We start from the raw sequence: 20,958 nt of genomic DNA, 5'->3' as shown, positions 1-20,958 counted from the left end.
AAAAAATCCGGTCGTCTCTTGTCCACTCTCTTTATTCAAGCATTTTCTTTCATGCAATTTATTCATGTGCTTGACTTAGAGATCATAACTTAGCTCTACCTTGCTAGGCTTTACTTCTCGTTTTATCTCTCATAGCTTGTGTAGATAGCTTAGTTATCCGGTTGGTGAATTGGTGCCTTACTAGCATTGCATAGGTTAAGGTTGCTTAATTGTGTTTTAGAAATTGAAAAAGGCCCAATTCACCCCCCCTCTTGGTCCATCGATCCTTTCAGACTCGAATCGGCAAAGCCCGCGAACAAATCCCGATGTTGAGTTTACACTCGCCCGTAACTTTTGCAAGTCATGATCGATCCGACCCACCCGCTCCTTATCTTCTCTTTTCCCCACTCTTTTCTTCTTTTTCCCCGTTTGGCGATGTGGGAGATGCGGCAGGGGCTCCCATGCTGCGGATCGAGCGGCACCACCAGCCCCCTCGGCGCCTCCCTGTAGCCACCGCGCGCTCCCCACCGCCGCCTCCCTAGGTCGCCGCGCATCCCCGCCGCAGCCGAGCTGAGTTTATTTGCGGCGCCCGCCGCGCTCCCTGGGGTCGCCGCTCCCCCTGGGGTCGCCGCTCCCCTGTGTTGACGATCAAAATTGGCACTGGTCGAACAGACCGGTCTGACCGGTGCTTGAGAGCGGTCTGACCGGTCTGGACCATGTAGCCGGTCTGGCAACACCGACCGGTCAGACCGGTGGGTCACCTGGAATCCGAGTACAACTAGAACTCTTTGTAGATTTAGATTTCTTGCGGGATAAGTCCACCCCACCCTATAAATATAAAGGGTCACGGCCGATTAGGATATCCAATCGATCAAATCAATACAACTTTTATCTTTTTACTTTTTTTTTGCCCTAACTTTTTCCCATCTATTATCTGCTGTTCCTCCTTCGTCTCTACGTCGATTGAGGGCGTTCTAGGTGGCCTGCCGACCCTAGAACTACCCTGCGTGCGCCTGCCCCGACGGGTCCTTCCCGGGCGACGTTCGTTGGTTTCGCCGCCGGCCTGCCCGGCAACAACCGGTCTGACTGGTATACCCGACCGGTCTGAGCATCGGCGTTGCATCGTGTCGTCGCTCGCTGCGCATTCAAGCATTTTCGTGTGTTGTCCCTAGTTCTGCGCCAACACCTTGAAGCCGTCGTACCCCCGCCGCCGCCGCCTCCCTAGGCCGCCGCGCCTCCCCGCCGCCGCCGCGCACTGGGTTGTGCGGCCGCGCGCCGCCTCCCTGGCCCCGCGGCGCCGTTTCCGCAGGGGAGCGGCGGGCCGCGCGCAGGTAAGTGATTTTTTTTGCAAATTTTTTCTACATATTTTTCTGATTTTCTTTGAGTTTGGATGAATTTTTTTTTATTCGAGCCTTTTTCTTTTTGTTTGGATGCAAAAATTTTTTTGTCAAAGCTTTTATGTTTTGAATGTAATAATTTTCTTGTCAATTTTTTTGTTTGTTTCTTGAAATTTTTTCTTCCAAATTTTTCTCGGCAATTTTTTTTGTTTCCTCAATTTTTTTCTTTAAAAAATTACAAAAAGTTACTAAAAAGAAAAAAACCGTCGGAAAATAAAAAATTACAAACTAGCTAGCCCCGAACAAACAAGCCTTCGGTCGCGTCACGAGCAGGGTTTACGTTACCGACCGGTCCGGCCAAACCGGCGGGGTCCGGTACCGGTATACCGAACCGGTTTGGCCGGAAACCGGTCCAAACCGGTCGAAGTTAAATTTGAATTTAAAATCCTCTGTGCAAATGGTTCGTATGGGTATACCGGTCGGTTTGACTAGTAATATTTTTTTTGTTTAACTTCAAATCCCGGCAAACTATACTAAATGAACAAATTTTTGAGAATATTTGACACCATTAGATTCGTCGCATCTTGAAGTATTTTCAGAAATTTTTTATTTTTTTGAATTCAAATTTAAATTTTAAATTTAGGCCGGTTTGATACCGACCCAAACCGGAACCGGCCCGGACCGATTTGATCGGTTTTGTGAACCCTGGTCACGAGTCGCGACCACGAGCACGGCCAGGGCGCATCCGAGTATCCGACCGAGAGTCCGAGACGGCGCTAGAAACCCGAGCGAGCGAGAGCTCCCCGCCAGATTCCAGGGAACCATCCGTTGCGGCGCGCTCGTCTCGACTCCACGGTCCACGGCGGGTGGCCACCAGCGCCTCCCAGCCACCCGCCGCCTCCGCGTGTCGCCCCATCCAGCCATCAGCTCGGACCGCCTGCAAATCCAGCGCGCTGTAACCGCCGGGGCCCCGAGAGCTCCCCCCAGCCGCAGGCTTCGGAACCGAGAACAGCAGCAATGGCAGCCGCAGCCGTGGCCTCCAGCCCCACCCCGCGGCCGCTCCGCCTGGCGCCGCGCCGGGCTCTCGGCGGCGCGCCCGACCACGTCAACGCCCCGCCCCTCCGCGCCCGCTTGAGGCCGCGGCTCGCCGTGTCGGCCTCGGCCGGGCCGGAGGCGGAGGCGGAGGCCCGCGGCGGCGAGCGGTTCTACTTCAACTTCACCGGGTTCCCCTTCCCGCTCGGGCCCTTCCTCAACCGCCGCACCATCCGCACCGAGGTAACCTCTCGTCTCTCGCCCGTAGGCAGCCCAGAGCCCTTTTTTTCTTCTCCCTCCGTGACGACGACCGGACGCCGCCGAGTTCCCTCACCATTTACTTCGTTGGTGCGCGCCGGCCGTTGGGGTGGGTCAGGCGGTGAAGGGCAGCATATGGCTGTTCGAGCAGGAGCAGGCGCTGGGCTTCAGCAGCGTCTCCACCAACACCCGCATGACCGTCATCAGGCTCAAGTCCGGCGGGCTCTGGGTGCACGCGCCCATCGCGCCGACCAAGGAGTGCATCCAGGTACGCCCGCTACGCTACCTACCTGCCAGCCCGGTGCGGTGAGTTCCCTTCCCCCCTGGCACGCCGCTAACGTGGTCGCGATTGGGTTGCAGCTGCTCAAGGAGTTGGGCGCGCCGGTGGAGCACATCGTGCTGCCGACCTTCGCGTACGAGCACAAGATCTTCGTCGGGCCCTTCTCCAGGAAGTTCCCCAAGGCGCAGATATGGGTGGCGCCCAGGCAGTGGAGCTGGCCGATCAACCTGCCGCTAGAGTTCTTCGGCATCTTCCGGGCCAAGCCCCTCAAGGACGAGGACGACGCCACCCCGTGGGCCGCCGAGATCGAGCAGAAGGTGCTCAGCTCGCCGGAAGTTGGTATTGACCCTGCAAATGTTCAGCGTTGTTTTCGTTCCATGCTGTGTGCATTTCTGTCTGAAAGTCCGAATATATCGATTTCTTTCAGGGATTGGGCCATACGTGGAGGTGGCTTTCTACCATAAGCCTTCAAAGACATTGCTGGTGACGGATGCTGTCATCTTTGTTCCGCGGCAGCCTCCGGAGTGTATCAGCAAAGAATCTTTGTTAGCTTCTGCCAAGAACGGATTGGCAGTAAAGTTATTGAGCAAAGGGAAAGAGGTTCCAGATGAACCAGTTGTGGACAATACACTGAATCGTCAGAAAGGTAACTAGGACAGTCAAACCTTACTTTGCACTTGTCAGTTTGTCACTACATTGATACACAAGAAAACAAGACAGATGAAATTAGTGAAACGTAATTCTCATATTTTAACCAAATGTAATCTAGAGTCTAGTAGTATCACATCCCTTTCGGACTATTTTTGGTCATCATCTGCTAAGTCGTCCCATATTGTAGCTTACATACTAGGAACAGATGATGTTCACATAATTCAACTGGTTGATCGATATTATCAAAAGAAATTACCCTGTAGACAGGCCTAATTTGCAAATGATGTTTTTTATGTCACTGATTAAGAGCTTTACAACAATTTTTTTTTGGACCTCCCTTGGTAACTTCATTCTCTCTGACGTTTTGGTGTAACCATGTTCCAGCTGGTTAGACTAGTGATTATGCAATATTTTCTATGTGTCGATTCAAGATTCTAGACAACAGAAATAAATGTTTTTACATATTTATTTTCTTGTCAAAGGTCAATATTTTGTGGAAAACAAGAACAGCATAATGGAATGCTGAATAGTAAAAAGTCATGTACCACATCAAAAATACTGATACAATCTTTATTCATTATACAACAGGATGGGAAAGGATGGTGCTTCAAATACTGTTTCTTGGCCCCTCAAATCTTCTTGAGCCAAATGCAAGTTTTGCTCAAATGTCACAAAAATTGATCGTCTCACCAATTGTCAAGACACTCGTTTTCAGCAAAGTTCCAGAGAAGGTATAAGTTTCTTGTGGCAATTGGAAACCTAGTATCACACATCACTGTTGATACCTTAGTGAGTTACTTGAGGTCGCTCTTGTGCTTATGGTTTCTAAACCATTTATCCCTCACAATACCAGCGTTTAATGTTTGCATCTTTGCACCAAATAGGCCATTTGCACCTGAAATATCACAGGTCCTAGGGATCAGAAACGTGTTCAAGAAAAAGAAAAGGATCATAGACAAATTATGATTTCACTGTCTTTCAGTAGGCATTGTCTATTAGCAAATTAGTTGTCAAATCGTCAACTTGTTAGCTGTTATTATGTGCTCACTGACACAAACCGTCAGCACGCAGCAGCATTCATCTTTTCAGTAACTGGTTAGTAACTTATATCTTCTTCAGATTATAGTTAGCATTTGAAATATAGGCATTCTTTTCCATGTGGTATTCTCAGAACTGAATGTTCCAGATACTTGTGTAATGATCTCATCTTACCAGTAATCTTTCTGAGGTTTCTAAAGTTGTACATCAATCTACACTCAAATTTAGAACACAATCGTATATGTTTGGTGCTAGTTCACTTATTCTCCAGCATTTGCATCCAACCCTAGATAAGGCGAAGTCAACACTACAAGCTAGCACTGCATAATAGTAGCCATTCAACTATTCAAGCTAATGAAGGTCATTTGCCACGATCCACAGGTGAGGGATTGGGTCGACAGGATCACTGCCGACTGGCCATTCCGACGGATAATCCCTTGCCATTTTTTGGCCCCAATCAACGCGAGCCGATCAGACTTCCTGGCCGCCTTCGCCTTCCTTGATGAGCTGCTCCCTGATCGCCCTGCCCCGGTGCCTGGCCTCTCCCTGCTATTTGCCTCGTTCATGGGGAAGGCGGCCAGCTACTTCCCTCCTGACGACATGAAGACGCTTTCGTCGCTGGACGAGTTCTTGGTTTCGGTTGGTGCTGTCAAGAAGACCGTCTCCGGAAGGAAGAGGTGATGCGGAGACAGCTGGTGGATTGTGCATAGTTTTGTAAGGAAACATAGTTGCTCATGCTTGGAGCACGGGTTACACTGTCAAATCTGTACGTAGTTAGTGGACAAAAACTGGTCCATTTTAGGCTATGACATAGGAAAGAGTACATGTATCTTCTTGCCTTCAATAGAAAAGCCAGATTTTACTGCATATGCATTTTGCCAGACTGTAGCAGAGCGATGTTTTGCCATGTTTGAACACGGGTGGCGAATTCGGTGCTGCTCATAATTCAGGCTACAGAATGCGCAAGATTGGGGCACTACTGTCTACCCACGGGCGATCGGCAAGGAGTCACCACTTGATCCGATCCAACTCTGTTTCAGTTAATGCTGCAGGTCTGCCGCCATGAGCAAGCGCACGCGGTACGCCAAGGCTTCTTTCACGCGTGAGAGCGTCGAACTCATCACAAGCTTGCAGTTCACACGTCCAAGGCTCGAAGCATCGTCGCCGAGATCCGGTCTACGGCTCGCGCGGCGCCGCCGCACGCCCGCTTTGCCGCTCGCCGCGCCGCCCAACCGATTCACCGCGGCCGTGTGCGTGGGCAGCGCGCGCCGGGGGACCAGGACGGGAGATCGTCTCGTCAGCGAGGGGGAGACGCTGCAGGGCTGTCAGCCCCTGTCACTGTCAGTTCGACTCGTCGTCAGAGCTTAGTACTGACGCAGCGGTCAGGCTGCCACGGCAGTTAAGTTCGTTACGACGGCACCCCGACCGGAAGTCGTGGAGTTTACCACGCCGTGGCCGTGCGCTTTTTTTACCGCGACCGCGAGCACGAAGGCGCGTCGCGTCCGCCCGTCGACGCCACGAAATCAATGCGGAGGAAGGCGAAGCCGTGGGGCGCCATTAAACCCCTGCGCCCCTTCCCTCCTTTTGCAGTCACAGGAAGAACCAGGGCGCATTAACTGTTCGGAGGCGTTGCGTCGCGGCGGCGATGCCGACGGCCGACGCGGACCACGGGGGCGGAGTAACGCGCGTGACCTCATCCCACCTGTCGCCTCCGGGTTCAGGTAAGCGGCGACGCGAAGCTAAAAAAAGATGGCGCGTTGGGGCACTCGTTTCGTCGGAGACGGGCGGCGCGCCCCGGCGAGGGCCGAACAGGAGATGGCGACTGGCGAGCGAGACGACAAATTCTGCGGACGTCACCGCGGGGAGGAAAACACCTCCAGTTTTCTGGTGAACAATGGAAGCCAAGAAGGCTACAGCTACAAGGGGAGGGGAACCCAGCAAGAAACAGAGCAGCGGCAAGAGCCAAGAAGTCAAGAATCGGGAAGACGACGACGAACTAGCCTATACATGCATGGCACACCCTCCACCTATCTATCCAGTAACAGTATCTCTGTTATTGTCATGCGGGCGCCGGCGTCGATCGGGCCTCCATTGTAAGTCCTTTCCGCCGGGCCGGAAAGCAGGAACAAGAGAGGCCGACGGGCGGCGACCGCATGGCGCTGCCTGCTCCTGACGCGCCAGGGACTTGGCGTCCAAGAAACCACGAACCGACCGCGCCGCGTCGTCGTCGCTGTGGCGCGGCGCGGCGCGGCACGCGTCTCATCAGTTGTGCAGCGGGTTGGGCCCCGTCGGCACGAGCCGCTTGGCGACGCCGTAGCGCGCGTCGATCTCCTCCCCGCCGCCGCGTCCGGGCGGTGGGAGCGGCGCCGGCTCGGGCCGGTGGTGGTGGTGGCGGCGATGATGCCCCGCGGACCCGGCGCGGCGCCTGAGGTGCAGGCCGTGGCACCAGGAGGCCGGCGCCGGGCGCGCGCTGCGTGGGTCGCACATGCGGGCGAGCAGCGCGTTGGCCGCGGCCGGCTCGGGCGGCGGCGGCGGCGGCGGCGGGTGCAACGCGGCAACGGAGAGGACGAGCAGGGACGCCACGAAGAGGAGGCGAAGGCCCCGGCACCACGACGGCCCCATGGCTGCGGCCGCGCGCGCCTGTCCGATCGGGAGGCCCGCCCGCCCGCTTCTTGAGGTTCCTGGGGAGGACGGGGGCGGGGGGCGGGGGGGGGGGGGTGGCGAGCAGGGGAGGAGGCCACAACTCGACGAGGAGGCGCGAGGGAGAGGAGGGGGATTGGAAATTTGGGAGGGGAGGCGGACGAGGGAGAGGGACGTGGGTGCGAAATTAGGAGGGCGGTGGGCTTAAAAGCTGCGGCATGAGGCGCATGAAAAGCTGCAGAAAGTGAAAAAACAACGGAAAAGAATGTAAAAAAAATTACGAATGCTAAACAGACGCCTGATTTCAGGCGTTTTCTCAGACGTCGCCGTCACCCTAGGAACTCAACTGGACGGCCGCGATGTCAAGTTCCACCACCTCCTCACCTTCTTTTTCAGCTGTGCGCGCTCGATGTTCGGAAGAAAATTGGGGTGAATCCCGGGCGCGTGCACTCCCACGCTGGATCCTCGCCACGTCCTGCGCTCCAATTTTCCCCTCTATTAAATACTCATGCCTCTATTAAAAACAGGTTAAAACTAAAAAAAATCCATTGTAGGCAGAATTTCTCCAATTTCAGGCTTAGTAGGTGAGAAAAAATAGCTGCAGACGAGTATACTAGCCCGTAAATCAAGCCAGTATTTGTGAGCACCAAACATAAGCAACCAATTTTGTTCCCTTCTAGTAGTATAGATTTGCCACCATTTGAAAGAAAAAATACCTTGCTTTTAACACTCGTAATTGTTCTTTATTGGAGTATTTGAGCAAACCCTCAAGAAAAACTGAAAAGGCAATAACTAGATATTTCAGTTTGTAAATGGCGTTGTTGACCACAACTACCCATAATATAAAGAATTCGATTTGGTGGTTACTTCTGTATTTTATGTAAATTCACGAAATCTAACAAACACCAGCTCTGTTTCAAAAAAAACACCAGCTTATGGGGAAAAGAAAGAAAGAAGTATCAACTTCACAGTTTCATAGTGCAAACGTGGTGCAACAAGGAAAAATCACACCGATCAGTTGTTCATCTGGGTTGCATACTGGTACTGTCAATGATTAACTGATAAGACTGTAAAAGATGAGTTGTTTAGAAACTTTTCAGCAGGTATTTTTCTTGAGCCCTGTTACATAGAACTTGTCATTTTTCTTCGCGGATCTAGACTGGACAGTGGACACGTTCAGCGATCAGTATTCAGATTCTTGTGCGGATCCACCCCTGCACAACGGTCTTGTTCAGAAATCAGCAGCAGTCAGTACTCAAGCATATCAATGTTCACAATCACTGCTCTGCCAATGCTGTATCCTGTAGGCAAATATGGTAATTATCACAATTATTCATTCGCTTCACAAGTTCAAAACATGAGGTATGGTTCAGCATGGCAGGAACAGTCTTATTTGAATCAACAGAACCGCACAAAATTAAGGCACACTAAAAGGAACCCTTGACAACTGATCAAACATAACAAATTAACAATGGCTGTACTTCTGGTGAAACAGCAAAATCACGCCATAAGCATGGGTCGGGCTGTCTTCTCAACCAGCAAGGACACCATCAGAATATGGTGGTACTGTGATTCATCGATCCAGGATAACAATGAGCATTGTTGATCAGAAAGAAACATGATTATTCAAGGACCTAAACGTTTCAGTTCAACGAAATGATTCAAGCTACAATTCTTGCTCTCAGTGCCAAAAGTTGATACTAGTACAGTAGTACAATCCTACAACAAAATGCAATTAACGGAGAGGTCATCTGAGCATACAGCTGCCCTAGTTCTAGAGCTCTACCATTTGAGAGATCCAATCTTCCCTCATGAAACATCAGTGTAAATGCAGCAACGAGATGACAATCCACAGGGTTATAAACCCAAGCGTGGCAATACATGATGCGAATAGAAAGCTATCTCCTCTCATCAGCAATCCTCCTTGACTCCATTTGCACGGGCATTGGTGCAGCAAGCCCAGGCTTACCATTAGCACTCCTCTTGCTAGGCTTCACCTCATATGACTCAGCAGAGCTCGAGTTTTCTGAGCTTTCATCCACCTCATTTCCGTTCTCCGTGTTTCCATTGAGCTCGTGAACCTGGCCATTACCAGAGAAACTCACCTTCTTGCTCGTAGACGGGCGTCCTGCCACGAACGCAGCCTTGCAGGCTTCATGGTACTCGTCAGTGTCCAATGCATCACCCATGGCCACCTGCTCGTGCTCTTTGACCAACACCTTGTCAACGAACTCCAAGATCCGGGTGAGCTCCCGGCTCACGGCGCGCTTCCCCTCGCGGATCATCGGGTCCCCTCCCTGATCCAAAACCCAATTCAAAACCCAGCACACCGATGGCATCCTGATCGAATCGAATGAGGTCATGGTGAGGCTCACATCACCTGGATCGCGTTGAGCCGGAGGAGGAGGCCCATGGCGGCCTCGGAGACGGCGGCGGGGTCGGCGCACCCGCGGCGCCCGGAGAGGGACCCCCGGATCGCCGCGGCCTTGGACCGCAGCACGGCGAGCTCCTTGAGCTGGCGCAGCGTCCGGGAGCGCCGCGCCAGGAACCGGCGGAAGTGAGCCTGGATCGTCCGCGCCGCGCGCTCGCTCGCCGCGGAGGGCGGCCCCGCCCGCGCTGGTCGCCGCGGTCGCCCCCGCGGCGGAGGCGACGGCGGGGATTCCGGTTCCGCTTCTGATTCCGATTCCTCTCCCTCAAGCTCCTCCTGGTAGCGGGCCCCACGGCGCGGGCGAGGGTTTGGGCGGGGCGGCCGCCGCGCAGGGGGAGGAGCGGCGAAGCTGCCGGGGAGGGCGGACTCGAGCGCGGCCACCCGACGAAGGAGCGAGTGGAGAAGGAGGTGGCCGTGGTCGCCGGATGGGTTGGGCTGCGGCGGCGCCGGAGGGTGGGTGTAGGCGTGGGTTTTGGCCTCCTGCTGCTGGTGGTAGGGGTAGGGGTAGGGATAAGGATAGGGATTCGTGGCGTGGTGCGCGGCAGGAGGAGGAGGCGCCGCCGGCTGGGCCTGGGGCTGCGGCGGAGGCTGGGCGGGCGCCGGGGAGCTGAGGAGGAGGTGGGCGGCGATGGCGTGGAGGAGGTGGTCGGACGCGGCGGAGCTGGGCGGGGCCGGGACGGGTGCGGGGTAGTAGCACGGCGCCGCGCCCGCGCCCGCGCAGCCGCATCCGCAGCAGCAACAGGCGGGCGGGGGCGGGTCGTGGTGGCCATGGCGAGGCATCCTCGCCCGATGCGGCGGGGATCTCTCGGCGGGCCGGGGCCGGGGAGCGGCGGCGGCAGCGGCGGAGTGGGTGTCACTGGCTCATCCGGGGGAAATCAGATGCGCTTTGGAGCGGAGGCCGCCCATGTGCCGGCCGCTGCGGCCTGTCCAGCCAGCGAGCGGAGCGCACGCACGTCGTGGCCTCGTGGCGCCGCGGTTTTCGGTCGCTGACTGGCTGGTGGGGCCTCTGGCGCCCGGCGCGGTTTTTTTTAAATAATAGCAGGAGCACTGTTATGTCATAGGAGCACAGGTATGTCATATAAGAAGAAGAAGCATCATTCGTACATAACGCGCCGAATCGTACATAACACAAACAAACGCACACAACACTACACCACCACCATCTAGGAGAGAAGCTGAAAGCAAACCGCCAAGAATGCGTCGTCGTCACCAACGCTGGGTCACACCATAAGCTGCAGCCCGCTGCAAGTCTGAGCAGCCACCTGAACTCCTCCACCACGGGATTATCACCCTCAAACCGCACACCCACGATCGCCGAAACCCCAGCACAAGCGTTGCGATAGCAGAAGACTCACATCACGGCACCAATAAAAAACACTGATCCCGGCCACTCTGCGTGGGGGCCTCGCCTCACTCACCGTCTCTCTGTCAAGGACTCAGATATCTGAAACCGCTTTGAGAGCACCACTTCCACCCAACCGTCACCAAGATCACCACTGTCATGCGTGCCGATTCAAGACCTCCAGCACCTCTGGGCCCTCTACACCTTGCCGTTAACACAAAGACCTTGCGCACCTCCTCAATCTATGCACACGGGCCAACCAAACCACCACAAATACTGCCACAAGCCGTGAGGGGTCGCTCGTCCAAAACTGGACTAGGTTTTCACCCTGAAACCTCTAGCTTCAGGACACGGCGTCTCGTAGTGGTGCCCTCACGGGAAGAACGACGCCCCAAAGACGCCGCCACCACTACCACCGGCAAGAGTGCCGATGAACGACAAGAGTGCCGATAAAGACTTTCGTCTGGATTATCACCGTGCCTGTCGCAGACTCACGGACAAGCAGCAGCAACATGCTCCCCGACACCTCCGCAACACCATTGCCGGAGAGATGACTCAGGCACATCCCGTAATGCCACCACGGCACCACGAGAGCACACCGCAAGCCGCCTAGCCCCACCACCGAAGCAGCGCCGAATCTGTCAAGATGTCGAGGAGAACCAGAGAACACCAGCCATGTCATCTCCGTCCCCACAGCCCGCGCACAGATGTCCGCCGGCACCACCTCCAGGCCACCATGGCCCAAAGCAGCCAGCCACGCCGGCGCCCCCACGCAGAGCCTCCCGCGGCAACAAGGCGTCGCGCCTGCACCTCGCAGGCCGCCGCCGCCGCCGCCGTCTCTGCACAGGGACGCGCCTGTGCGCCTCCGGCCCCTCCGCCGACCGCCGTCATTGTTCCACGCCGGCCACAGGCAACGCCGAAGCCGCAGCGACGGCCGCAGCGACGGCCGCGCCATCCGCGCCGGCCGAAGCAGCCACCGCCGCCGCCGCCGCCGCGGGACGCCCGCACCGCGTCCCCCCACACAAACGCGCGTCCCCGCCGCGCGACCACCGGATCCGCCCGAGACGACGCCGGATCCGCGGCCACCAAGCTCCACCGCCGCCGGCGAGCACCCACAGAGGGCCGGACGGCCATGCCCGCCCCGACGCCCCCCCCCCCCCCCCCCCGAGCCAGAGAGATGGCCACACGCCGCCGCCGTCCTCGACGCCTCACGGGCTTCCGGAGGCCCCTCGGGCGGCGGCGCGACGGTGGGAGCGGAGGAGATGGGAGGGGGGGGGGGGCTAGGGTGCGCCCTCCGGTCGCCCGACGCGGAGGGGCGTATTGTTTTTTTCCCGATTTATGATTGTATCGGCGCGGGGTTTACCTGTCGGGTTGCTCCGGTTGCGAGCCCGTGGATTCGCTTTGGACGCTGCTGGGAGGGAAGCCGCCGGCCGTGGGGGGTTTTGGCGTTGTGGGGAGTTGCGTGCCGTGCCGGACTCGCCGGAAGCTGGCCGTTCACCACGGTTCTGAACTTCTTTCGATCGCTGGCCAAAGGATGGGCTGCTCAAGTGCAATCCTGCAGACTGCAGGCCACGGAGTACCGACCCTCCTACTTGCCTCCAGTTCTCTCAAACAAAAACTGCTCCAGCTCAGTGTTAATTGCTGCCGTTCAGCCAGTATCAGGCCAACATCGTCCTCCATCCTCGTTACCTTCTAAAATATAAGACTCTAGTTTTATCACAACTCACAAATCAAACTTATATAAAATATGTAAATGTTTAAAGTTAAATCGTTTTTACTAAATCCACCATGAAATAATTTTAATAGTGCGTTTCTTTTATATTATAAGTGAGTATGTACGAAGTGGTAAGAGAAGATACTTCATAATTAACATTCTTTGGCATAGTTCTATAAGATTAGCTTGAGCCCATTATGCTGGCAATCTTTGGCATAGTTCTTATTTCCCTCTCTTCCACATGGGTAAAAAGACTGATGTGGCATAGTTATGAGCTACATCAGCTTTGGAGGAGGCCTAAGATTAGCTTAAGCCCATTATAACATTACAAATTATTGGGAATAACACATGCGCCGTTAACAATTGTTGTGCTTAGTGATTATCAATATTTGACAGCATTTCAAATCTTATTCAGCAGGAAGAACTCAAAAAACTCCATCTGTTCATTAAGAAGTCGCTCCCTGAAATTGTGTGCTTCATGATATGTGTTTGAAAATTCAGTAAAGCTCGAAGATACGTTTAACAATGGAAAACCTTCTGAGACATTCAGGCACACTACCAGGGTTTCTTTCTTTCCAAATAGAGCTAGGTCCGTATCAAACTACTGTCTAAGCTTTCAATTTGTTAATTATCTCTTATCCCCAGTCCAATTTTGGTTCAAGGCCGCGTAGAACAAGCCAAGCCCATCATCAATGACTAAAACAAGCATTCCACTTCCACAACATAGTTGAAACGAATAAAATGTACATTGCAAAATCCATGTAACTAGAAATATGGAGGGCAATATTAAGGCGTTGCTTTTCTGCATGTGTTAGAAGGCAAGGGTAATGCTTAATCGAAGCTACCGCACAACTCCATTGATTGGATATCCAAGAGTCAACAAAAGCTGTACAAGTCAGTAAACACGAACACAACTGAACAAAACACAACTTCAGTGCGGATGCCTACTACCAACGGATGGCCTAGACGACATCTACTAGGAAGTTTTTTTTTTGAACGAACGGGCACGAGAATGTGCCTATTTCATTGATAGAGAAGAAGACATCTACTAGGAAGTGGGAGTCGCTAAGAACCAGCTCCCTGATTTCTCTTCCAGAGGACACTCAAAGTACCTGCAAGACCAGAGCAATTTAGGATCACAATTGTACGTGATGATCAGAAAAATAACAGCAAGCTAGAACCATTCAATTATTTAGAAGCTGTACAATGCCTACCTTGGATGACATTGTGAAGCATGTTATGAGCTACTTGCTATTATTCTTCCTTGTTGAGGAAGCTCTCTGGCAAGGAAAATTCTTCCCCTTGACTGAAGTTGTCCTTTTCATCATCCTCTGGTTTCTGCATTTGTTTCGACAAAACAAAAAATAATAATTAAGTCTTGCAAGCTGCAACCACACTGTAGACTCTAGACACCAATGTGAAATTGGGGTAAACTTATGCACAACTCAAGTCTAATTGATTCCAATCATTCACATACATATAAGGTCAGGATAAAAGGAACATAGGAAATTGAGATATAGGGTTTCTCATATTACCAGCATTTCTAGGTTAAAGAAACGACCCAATAGTTGCAAAACCTCATCAGCAGAGAATTGACGGTCAAGGCTGCAAAATATAATACATTGTCAGCCCAGATTCCATATATTTTCAATGTGGTGGAAATTGAAGGATTCCAACGCAGCCACCTTTTTCTCAAATATTCCATGAGGCCATAGAGAACAAAGTGACGATGAACGCCTACAAACAAGCATGCCAAATTAGAACATATGTAAATAAAAGAAAGGTATTCTTTAGAATATTGTTTATGTTGGCTAACAAAACAGTATTTGCCAGAATTCCCAAATCGTAGACAAGAGACAGGAACTAGTTGGTTCCCAGTTCTTTTCAGACAATCCATTTTATCTATTTCTTTGTAGTATTTCTTTACTGAACCTCTTGTGTCCATTGATCATGTATAAGTATCACCACTCTTTTACTAGCAATATAATATAATCTGTCATTCTAATCATGGTGCACCAATTTTATGTTGCATCAATTGTCAAAGATTAAAAACTTATATACTTCTATTGCAAAGCGCTCTGTCAACACAACTTGACAATATAGGCAATCGTCTATGAATGCCAATGGTGCCCCGCTATGATATTTTACTCAACACAGGGACTTAAATGCCCTTCTACTAACACCATACAAATTATTTTACTCAGGTGTGAAGCTACTTAGGGTGCGTTTGGTTACCTGCATTAGACCCTAGCCAGGCTCCAGTAAAACAGGCTGGACCTGTTTGGATGCCTGCAGTCACTTAGCCAGGCCCCAGCAATGCAAAGAAGGCCCGCGGGCCTGGCTTAGGTAGTACGCGAAATTCGGCCGAATTAGCTAAGCCAGGCTCGGTCTGCGCCTCCCGTGAACTCCCTCACCTCCCTCTGCCGCAACCTTTCCATCACCTCCGCCCACTACATCCCTTCCGTCTCCACCTACGGCCTCCGGCGAGCGCACGCGGCTGTCGGAGCACCCGCGCGGACCCACACTAGACCTTGGCGCTCCTGCACGCATGGGCGGCCACATGATGGATGCGCTCCCGGCAAGTCGGAAATCGCTCGCCCCGCAAAGCTCGCCTGCGTGACCGGTGACGATGCATAGCCCACGACGGCCTTTAGCGCGCTGCAGGCTCAGGCCCCATGGCGGCCGGTTAACGCAGCCATAGCTGACCTTAGATGAGGGCCACGGGCCACCGACCACGGCGGCGGTGACTGTGGGGCACTGCGCTTCACTGTGCCTTCTACTACTAGGACCGCTTCGATTGAGAGGATTGAGCAATGGCGACACAAAGAAATTCCATGAATCAGAAATTCAAATCACCTTTCTCTTGCCTAATTCAATCTGATTCATGGGCGATGCACAAGATCTTGCCGGGGAAATAAACGGTCAACATTGCTTGGTGATTTGTTTGATTTGATTTTGATCTTCAAGACAAGGGTAATCCGGAGCCTTTTTTTTCTTGTTTATTCATGTTCCTTTTCTGCTTCCTAGACTACACCGCCAGAGCCCAAAGCATTCTTGCAAAAACGGCTGTGCTAGTTCACTGCCGGCGCCTCCTCCATCACTCATTAGATGGACTGTTGCCGGAGCTGGCGGCCATTGGACCGGCGAGCCTGACTTGCTGTGGCAGTGTGACATGTGTGGAAGGAGTGCTGTAAGCTTACCCTTGAAAAGAGAAGGTGATTTTACACAGAGCAATGCATGCAACCAAACAAGCACGATTCTATACAGACTTAGCAGATGCATACAACCAAACATGATGTAGTTGTATAGCACTAGCCTGGCTTATGATCTAAGCCTGACCAAACTAGTACATGAACCAAACAGACCCTTAATGACTACTGGGTGCGCATGCACTCAAGCAAAATGTGAAAATAGTGGTTGCCCTCAATTTTTTTAGTTTTCTACCACTTGTGCGCCCCCACAGCATGAAGCGGTGCACCCCTCCCCCGCAAAATGTGAATTAGTGGTATTAGCATGGGTGTTACCAAAACTGACGATTATTCCAAAAGGGAAACCAAGCAAGGAACGGAGATACGGGTCTGGTTACACCTTTGAGTTTGGACGGAGGGTCGAACTCAAGGGCCTGGAGAAGCCTCAGCTCCAACTCCACCTGCGATTGCTCCTACCATACCAAAAACAACAGGAAACAATAAGTGAAATGATAACACGCCCCCTTCCTTGAGAAAGAGAAGAGGAGGAGAGGGGATAGAGGGACCTTAGGGAGAGACGAGGCAGAGGACGGCGGCGCTTGCACCGGGGAGTCAGGGGCGGACTCGACGTTGTCCATGCGGCAGGAATTTTGAACAAAAACCCGCACTGTCACCTGGTGCGCTGAGAAGAACAAAGGACAAAATCAATCCACGATCGGAGGGATCTCCACTCCAATAGACTCCTGCTGCAACACCGCTACACGAGACACCCGCTACACCGAGGTGGGAACGGCGGTTGGAGGATCCGGCTGAGAAAATAGGGGAAGTGGCGGTGGGGTGGGAGCCGGCGGCGGCGTGCCCATCGCGTTGGATTTGCCGAGGCCGGGTGCGTGCAGAAGAGACACCATCTTCCTACTCCGCCACGAAATTGCATGGCCCAGCACGGCCCATCTTCCGTAAGGAGTTCGGTCTATCTTTTTTGCTAGAATGCGGCCCATGTTTGTTTTTCTTCTTCTTCTTCTTCTTCTTCTTCTTCTTCTTCTTCTTCTTCTTCTTCTTCTTCTTCCCTTTACCTTTCTAAATCTTTGTGATTTTTTTTATGAAATACAGTACAGACGGAGACGTTAATATACACGCTCCACAATCACCCCCCTATAAACACATGCACGTGATCCTACCTCTATGAGCATCTCTAAGAAACTAAATCGGCAGATTCTCAATATTGACATCGTCCGTGTCATCGTAGTCATCTTCTTGTTGATGGGCATGTCACCTACCACCTACTAGCTAAGCTATCATATTTCACACTCTGCTAATCCATTACAAACACCATTTAATAGATTGCCCCATTTTCAATGGTTTGTAATATTTTAATAAACACTTTTCAAACTTATGTTGATAGTTAAAGACTAGATTTAGGTTCACTTTTTTCTAATATTGTACCATTGTATGTAAAAATTTTAGACTACTCTATGAAATGGATCTTTTTACAAACTAAAAAGAATTTGTGTTTTATTTGTACTACTATTTCCGTGGATACTAGATTTGAAAAAAAAACAATATTTATGACTTGACAAGAAAGATGCATTTAAAATCAATCCCATATTCTCCTCTAGGTTCAGTCATCGCTAATTATGCACCAGTATCTCATGTCTGATATAAACCTCATCATGAATGTGCAATATATACGTGTACTATATCAGGCCTCCTCTAATAAGACCACCTTAGCTAACTCGTAGAAGTTCAACTCATCATTTTGCTTACATGGAAGAAAGAGAATGTAACGAGAGAGAAAGAGTACTATCTCATAAAAGTCTAACTCATCATTTTACTTACATGGAAGAAAGAGAATGTGAGAAGAGAGTGTACTATTCCTTTTTCAAGAGCTAGCTCCTGGAGAAAAAGTGGGCAGCATACTCTATCAATGTCGGGTCCAATGGGTAGCGATGTCGCTGGCTTTGGTTCAGTTGGCGGAGAGAGAAACGAGCAAAATTCTTCCACTAGTGAGTAACCTGAGCCTGAGCCTAGACAAATGGGTTGGATATTTCAAAGTAATATGCAAAATCTTACTATTACTAATTGGAGGTTTCTTTAGAGCCTTCACGTGAAGCCACCTAGGATCTTAGGTGGATACTCTGAAAAAAATAAAGAAATCCTATAAATTCTCACAAAATTCAGAAACATCCAGCCATCAATCCAACAACTCTAATTATAATAACCATCGGATCTGTTATCTTTCGCAATAAATTACACACCTCTGCCATTATGAAAATAGATTAAAGCAACCCCCTAAATATGTATCTAAATTACCCACCTCTGCCATTATAAAAAAATCTAAAATAACCCCCTAATCTTTGTATAAATTACCCACCTATGCCATTATAAAAATAATACAAATACCCCCCCTAAATTTGCACATAAATTATCCAATTATGTCATTATTATTACAAATTAAATTACTCATAAATCTGATTCTAAATTATATAATTACAATAATATATTAAAGTGCACCAATATAAATTCTAAAATTACTATTTCTTTCATTATTAATATATTATTTATATAAAAATACTACCCACGATATATGTCACCATATATTCATGTATGATGGAAGAGACAAGAACATCAATTCACAAATAAATAGTTTGACTAAACATATATTGAATACATATGGAGGTGCACAAAATGAAATCTATTGTAACTAAATAATGAAAATATATATTTTAGAGTATGTGATAAAATATTTAATAGATGAAACGGGCGTGAGATGGATAATTATAATTATTGATCTTATTTTTATATTAATTCTAATTAGCCCGTGCTACCGCACGGGTTGACAAACTGGTACACCTAATTAGTGGAACTGTGGAAATGATAATTGGATGTAACATACCACTTCGTAGTGTTGGAGGCAACTTTATCAAACGAGCCTTCAATTCTTGAAAATGGTATAAAATATCTCCATCTTTAATGCGAGCAAAAACATCTCGCTCAATATAGCATGTCATCCGATGATTTAACCAATTATTCCCTATCTTATTTTTCAACTCTGTCTTAATGATTTTCATAACTGAGACTAATTGCAAGAGAGACTAATTGGGAGGTAGAATAAAAAATTAACCTTTCTTCCTGTGGCTTGCTGCCTTCGATGCTGGTTGCTAGCCTGCCGATGCACGTGCTAGATGGTCACTGAGCGGAGCTGTGGAGGACGCCAGGCGCTGGCCGCTGGCCGCCTGGAGCCCTGGACGCCGAGCGGCTGGGGGATCCTAGCATGCCGCGCCGTGCGCCGCCGGCCGGGACGCCGCCCAGTCCTGCGATTGCCAGAGCGGTCGCCGACTCGCCGTCACGGACGCCGCGCGCCGTTGTCGCCGTTTGGAGCTGGAAGAGCCAAGAGGCCAACAGGGAGATGAGCAGGAGGCGGCGGCGCTGCGCTCGTTAGGTTAGGCGAGCGGGTGGTTGCTGCGAGCGCGTGCAGCTTGCCTTGCGGGTCGTTGGTGGGCTGCGAAACGAACTGGCCCACCTCATTCTATATAAATTCTCGTTGGACCGTAAAAAACTATAGAGGGTATAAGAGATTTTTTGGGCCGCGACTAGGGCCATGGTCCTAGTTGCCATAAACTCAAATCCGTCTCACACTTCGAATATTTGACCACGTACTATTAAATGTGGATAACTGACAAAACATATTCCACGACCTCTGGTGTAATCGTGAGACGAATCTAATGAATATAATTATGCCATGATTAAACAATATCGCGCTATAGTACAAAAATATCTAATGATGGATTAATTAGATTTAATAAATTCGCCTCGCGATTTTCAATCCATCCGTGTAATTAGTTTTACAATTAGTCTATATGTAATACTCCTAACTAGCGTTGTAAAAATTGCCAACATTTTTGGCAAAATTTCTTTGGCAACTAAACAGAACCTTAATGTAGTAACCAAATAAGAGAGCTCGGTACTGCGCAGCCAGACTTAGTCTGGCCATGGCTAACTCCCGACCAGGCTTCGGTTAAGCCAAGTAACCAATCACAATCTATAATCACTGTGTTTGTTTGGCTATGGCTGGTGACTGGTACTTATTTATTATGAAAGAACAATACTACTGACTGACTGGTAGCTGGTGGCTGGTGCTAATTTAATACGAGAGTATAATATTGTTGCCTGGTTGACTGACAAGCTAAACGAACACAGCGAGTGGCAAACTCATATATGTACCTTCTTATCCCCGAAAAAATCCGCGCGATGGCAGTGCTTCTCCCGTTTCAATCTATCATTGAATGACACGTGTAGCCATATAGCCGTGTTTTACTTTTTTACTGTTTTTTAAGAAACTTTTTAACTGCTGCTGACCTGGGTTGCTACGTTGTTGCAGACCATCAGTTTCGGGGCCGTCCATTCCGACGTCCTTATGGGTTTGACCTGCTGTGTCCACCGTCTGTGTCCTAGAATACCTTCTTATCCCCGAAGAAATCCGCGCGACGGCAGTGCTTCTCCCGTTTCAATCTATCATTGAATGACACGTGTAGCCATATAGCCGTGTTTTACTTTTTTACTGTTTTTTAAGAAACTTTTTAACTGCTGCTGACCTGGGTTGCTACGTTGTTGCAGACCATCAATTTCGGGGCCGTCCATTCCGACGTCCTCATGGGTTTGACCTGCTGTGTCCACCGTCTGTGTCCTAGAAAATTTTTGCCCAACAGTTGCTGGCCCAAAAGCCAGCCGCCACCATGATCAGAGATGTTTTTGAAAAGAGAAAAAAACCATTGCAACAAATTCATTACTTTAGATAAGCTTTCACATCGCTAACTTGCTCTTTAATGCATGGGGCAAATAATCTATTAAAATAATTATTTGGTTTAAATAGATCTTAAACGCATCACTAGCTTGCTCTTTTGATTAATACTCACTCTGTTACAAATTATTAGTCGTTTTAACTTTTTAGATACGTAGTTTTTGCTATATTTAAGTGCATAGTAAAATTAATGTATCTAGAAAAGCTAAAATGACAAATATTAAAGCAGGACAAAGTGTCGCTACAACAAGATCAAAGCTCTCCGTGAAGATT

At 50.3% G+C, this 20,958-nt stretch overlaps 4 protein-coding genes across 10 annotated transcripts; 1 reads left to right on the top strand and 3 right to left on the bottom strand.

Moving 5' to 3' along the window:
* Positions 1-2,280: 2,280 nt before the first annotated feature.
* On the top strand, positions 2,281-5,442 carry LOC120664954. The gene is made up of 6 exons (XM_039944353.1): positions 2,281-2,591; positions 2,725-2,874; positions 2,967-3,225; positions 3,314-3,532; positions 4,126-4,268; positions 4,957-5,442. Exons 1-6 carry the CDS (start codon positions 2,334-2,336, stop codon positions 5,254-5,256), a joined length of 1,329 nt encoding a protein of 442 aa, XP_039800287.1. The 5' UTR covers positions 2,281-2,333; the 3' UTR covers positions 5,257-5,442.
* Positions 5,443-6,406: 964 nt separating this feature from the next.
* Positions 6,407-7,283, bottom strand: LOC120664955 (lysine-rich arabinogalactan protein 19-like). Its single transcript, XM_039944354.1, has one exon. It carries the CDS (start codon positions 7,195-7,197, stop codon positions 6,838-6,840), a length of 360 nt encoding a protein of 119 aa, XP_039800288.1. The 5' UTR covers positions 7,198-7,283; the 3' UTR covers positions 6,407-6,837.
* A 1,514-nt stretch (positions 7,284-8,797) lies between these two features.
* On the bottom strand, positions 8,798-10,576 carry LOC120664953 (translation initiation factor IF-2-like). Its single transcript, XM_039944352.1, has 2 exons — positions 9,596-10,576; positions 8,798-9,512 (listed from the first exon to the last, which is right to left on the bottom strand). Exons 1-2 carry the CDS (start codon positions 10,421-10,423, stop codon positions 9,114-9,116), a joined length of 1,227 nt encoding a protein of 408 aa, XP_039800286.1. The 5' UTR covers positions 10,424-10,576; the 3' UTR covers positions 8,798-9,113.
* A 2,885-nt stretch (positions 10,577-13,461) lies between these two features.
* Positions 13,462-19,377, bottom strand: LOC120664952. 7 transcript variants are annotated; one of them, XR_005671062.1, is made up of 8 exons: positions 19,009-19,377; positions 16,454-18,022; positions 16,288-16,360; positions 14,385-14,436; positions 14,235-14,304; positions 13,914-14,037; positions 13,745-13,811; positions 13,462-13,672 (listed from the first exon to the last, which is right to left on the bottom strand). XR_005671062.1 is itself a non-coding variant. In XM_039944345.1 (8 exons), exons 3-7 carry the CDS (start codon positions 16,523-16,525, stop codon positions 13,954-13,956), a joined length of 351 nt encoding a protein of 116 aa, XP_039800279.1. In that variant the 5' UTR covers positions 16,526-16,561; positions 17,805-18,022; positions 19,009-19,377; the 3' UTR covers positions 13,511-13,811; positions 13,914-13,953. The 7 variants fall into 7 exon arrangements, 6 of the variants coding, with proteins under 6 accessions (XP_039800279.1, XP_039800281.1, XP_039800284.1 ...); XM_039944345.1 differs by having other exon boundaries at positions 13,511-13,811; positions 16,454-16,561; positions 17,805-18,022; XM_039944347.1 differs by having other exon boundaries at positions 13,511-13,811; positions 16,454-16,569; positions 17,958-18,022.
* Positions 19,378-20,958: the final 1,581 nt, after the last annotated feature.

The sequence above is a fragment of the Panicum virgatum genome, chromosome 3N (assembly GCF_016808335.1).
Source record: "Panicum virgatum strain AP13 chromosome 3N, P.virgatum_v5, whole genome shotgun sequence".
Lineage (NCBI taxonomy): Eukaryota > Viridiplantae > Streptophyta > Magnoliopsida > Poales > Poaceae > Panicum > Panicum virgatum.
Note: the sequence above shows the minus strand (reverse complement) of the source record. Positions and strands in the feature narration are given on the sequence as shown.

What these genes read in the sequence shown, in the direction of transcription:
- LOC120664954 (XM_039944353.1), top strand. Translation starts at nt 2,334, where the DNA reads ATGGCAGCCGCAGCCGTGGCCTCCAGCCCCACCCCGCGGCCGCTCCGC. An exon ending in GCTCAGCTCGCCGGAAGTTG is followed by an intron (nt 3,226 to 3,313) that starts GTATTGACCCTG and finishes GATTTCTTTCAG; the next exon opens with GGATTGGGCCATACGTGGAG. An exon ending in TCAGCAAAGTTCCAGAGAAG is followed by an intron (nt 4,269 to 4,956) that starts GTATAAGTTTCT and finishes CACGATCCACAG; the next exon opens with GTGAGGGATTGGGTCGACAG.
- LOC120664955 (XM_039944354.1), bottom strand. Translation starts at nt 7,197, where the DNA reads ATGGGGCCGTCGTGGTGCCGGGGCCTTCGCCTCCTCTTCGTGGCGTCC.
- LOC120664953 (XM_039944352.1), bottom strand. Translation starts at nt 10,423, where the DNA reads ATGCCTCGCCATGGCCACCACGACCCGCCCCCGCCCGCCTGTTGCTGC. An exon ending in TCCGGCTCAACGCGATCCAG is followed by an intron (nt 9,513 to 9,595) that starts GTGATGTGAGCC and finishes GTTTTGGATCAG; the next exon opens with GGAGGGGACCCGATGATCCG.
- LOC120664952 (XM_039944345.1), bottom strand. Translation starts at nt 16,525, where the DNA reads ATGGACAACGTCGAGTCCGCCCCTGACTCCCCGGTGCAAGCGCCGCCG. An exon ending in CTGCCTCGTCTCTCCCTAAG is followed by an intron (nt 16,361 to 16,453) that starts GTCCCTCTATCC and finishes TTGGTATGGTAG; the next exon opens with GAGCAATCGCAGGTGGAGTT. An exon ending in ATGGAATATTTGAGAAAAAG is followed by an intron (nt 14,305 to 14,384) that starts GTGGCTGCGTTG and finishes TATATTTTGCAG; the next exon opens with CCTTGACCGTCAATTCTCTG.